Source organism: Capsicum annuum, chromosome 8 (assembly GCF_002878395.1).
Source record: "Capsicum annuum cultivar UCD-10X-F1 chromosome 8, UCD10Xv1.1, whole genome shotgun sequence".
In the NCBI taxonomy this organism is placed as follows: Eukaryota; Viridiplantae; Streptophyta; class Magnoliopsida; order Solanales; family Solanaceae; genus Capsicum; species Capsicum annuum.
Window position 1 is genome coordinate 127,587 of NC_061118.1, and position 2,913 is coordinate 130,499.

The window sequence follows — 2,913 nt, forward strand, 5'->3', positions numbered from 1 at the left end:
GTACGAGGAGGGTAGTGTGTACATAGATGTTACCCCTATATATCTTCAGAGGTAGAGAGGTTGTTTCCGATAGATCCTCGCTCAGGATAGTAATAGGAGTAGTTCATGAAACTTGGTATAAGAAAGAAATCGATTCGTATAGAACATTAGATAAAAAAATTGAAACGATACAAAGAAAACTAGTACGACTTTTATATCCCGCTTTTACAAAAGGCTAGCAACTGCTTATCAGCTTCAAATTTAACCATGTCATCGGCTTCGAGATTCACCCTAATTTCGTATCCATAAATCCAATAATATCCTTCTTAGCCAGCCGACCCGAGCCGGCTTCCCCCAGCCAAAATCAGCTTCATATAGGGGAAATTTACACAAACTTGTAAAACTAAGCAATGCCATTTGCCCTTTTCTCTTGTCATTTGCTCTTTCTTGTAGCAAATTCAAGTGTTGTTGATTATTTTGCTTGAGTTTCGACACAAAGTTATTATTAATTTCTTCGATAGACTTAAAAACTTCGTCTTCACTACCTTTCTCGAAAAACGGTACGACAAGTGTGGACCGCATTATGTTCCCGAACAACGATTCGGGCCCGCCCCCGCAAATTTGCCGCGTACCGCGTAAAGCTTGTGTGGATCCCTTTCAGAATGCACGGTCGCCATGAAACGGCTCCACAAAAACGCCGATAAAACCAGAACCCTCGAAGGGCAAGGGCAAAGGCGTCGTCCTATTCTTTCGATCATCCTTTGATGATCAACTTACTCGTCTCTCAGAGCCGAAAACACGAACCTTTTGGTCACGATGTTTTCCCTCCGAATTTCCATGCATGCATCCCTAACCACGGACGCGTCCTTGGGTGGAAAAAGTGTAGCGGAATCAAAAGACGGGGCTTCATTCTTTGATGATCAACATATACATTGTCCACGACACGCCCGGCTAGAGGGTAAAACCTCGTTAAGGCCTTAGACAACGATGACTTTACCCTCTCTGAACGCTCTTTGTTGGAAAATAGATCACTCGCGGGGCCGGCGGAATTATTTGATCGAGATACGAAAAATTATATCGACCGACGTTGTTTGCTTGAAGTTGTTGTACATGGCTTAATTAATGTTTCCTTAGAAATTACTTCTATTTCAACCTTCATATTTTGAATCAAAATTTATAACTAATTAATCAAATTGTACTAAGTTTTTTTTCTATAAATGACTCATCTAATAAGCATTTAAATAGACTAATGTGAAAACATAGTGTTAGAGTTTGTGACCCAAATTTCTGTTGATTCGGTCCTGAAATGTTTGTGTTTTTTCATGGGGTCTGTGGTGATGGTAGCATATTATATAAGTGCAATTAGTGGGTCGTTTTTTGGATGTTCAAAAAATACGTCATTCTCTTCATTGTGTTCTCTGTCCATTATAGTGAAATTCCTCCGACTCTGCCTGTGACTTTTTTTCCGCAAGGGTTTCCACATAAATCTGTGTGTTTATCTTGTTTTTCTTTTGCTTGTGGTATTGCTTATTCTTTCCGATTATAACACATAGGTTCTTGTTTTTGTATTCTTGAAATTAATACTCCCTCCGTTCATTTTTACCTGTCGCAGTTTCCTTTTCGAGAGTCGAATTCTGACCAACATCGGTACGAGAAAAAATGCAACTCTTTTTGTATAGTTAATTTAATCAAATTTAGCTCTGAAAATTAGTCGAACTGATTCTCGATAAGCGAAACATGACAACTAATTTGAAACGGAGAGAGTATGAAGAAATGGAATCTCTCCACTTGGATGATACAACAAAAATTCAAATAAATAAATAGAAGGGCAAAACAAAATTATAATGCTAACAACAAACAATAAGAAACAAGATTATTAATTTAAAATTAATTAAAAAAATGTAAGCTCTAATTTTTATCTTGTTGAATCACAATTTAGTGATATTTACTAAGCATATTTAATCTTAGTCTATAGTTTATTTTCAAATGCAGGCTAAGGACGGCAATATACCTCACAAAATTCGAAAATTTAACGAGTATTTCTAGCTAAAATAATTTGCGCGATTTTATTATATTATAAAAAAAGAAATAATATTTATGTCACGTCGATAGAGGCTTCAAAAGACGATCTTAATGATGTAACAACAACAACAAATGTAATGTAATTTGATAAGTGGAGTCAGGAGAGAGTACGTGTATAGGCAGATCTTACCCTTACCTTGCGTAGGTAGAGGCGCTCAACTTCACCTACTTCATTGTCCCAATCGTTTCTGGTATCTCTGTTGAAACAGAATGATTTCATGTTCTTTCATCGACTGGTTATTTTGGTGGCATGTCACGTCGATAGACTTCATAAGACGATCTTAATGATGTAACAACGACAACAAAAAACCTAATGTAATTTCATAAGTAGAGTCAGGAGATGGTAAGTGCATACGCGATCTTACCCTTACCTTGCATAGGTACAGAGGCTCAACTTCATCGACTTCGTTGCCCTCAACCGTTTCTCTTACCTCTACTGAAACAAAATGATTTCATGTTCTTTCATCGATTGGTTATTTTGGTGGCATGTCACGTCGATAGACTTCAAAAGACGATCTTAATGATGTAACAACAACAACAAAAAACCTAATGTAATTTCACAAGTAGAGTCGGGAGATGGTAAGTGTAGACGCAAATCTTACCCTTACCTTACCCTTACGTAGGTAGAGAGGCTCAATAATGTAACAACTACATCAAAATCATGTGAATGGCACACTAAATGGTCATAAAAATGTCACATTGAGTTGACAACTACAAAGGTTATAAAACGTCAACAACATATCTAGTATAATTCCATAAAGTCGAGTCTGAAACGGCTATAAACCGTCAAGAACATATATTTACCTTTAATCTTATATTACACATTTACTTCAAGTAGTTAAGTGATACATT

General features: G+C 36.8%; 1 protein-coding gene across 1 annotated transcript in view; it reads left to right on the forward strand.

The window, feature by feature from the left end:
- The window catches only part of LOC107838688 (L-ascorbate oxidase homolog), a 1,873-nt gene extending 1,409 nt beyond the window's left edge, over positions 1-464 (forward strand). Inside the window, exon 2 of the mRNA XM_016681851.2 lies at positions 433-464. Coding sequence (XP_016537337.2) covers positions 433-464 — 32 coding nt within the window. The remainder of the gene's footprint in view (positions 1-432) is intronic.
- Positions 465-2,913: the final 2,449 nt, after the last annotated feature.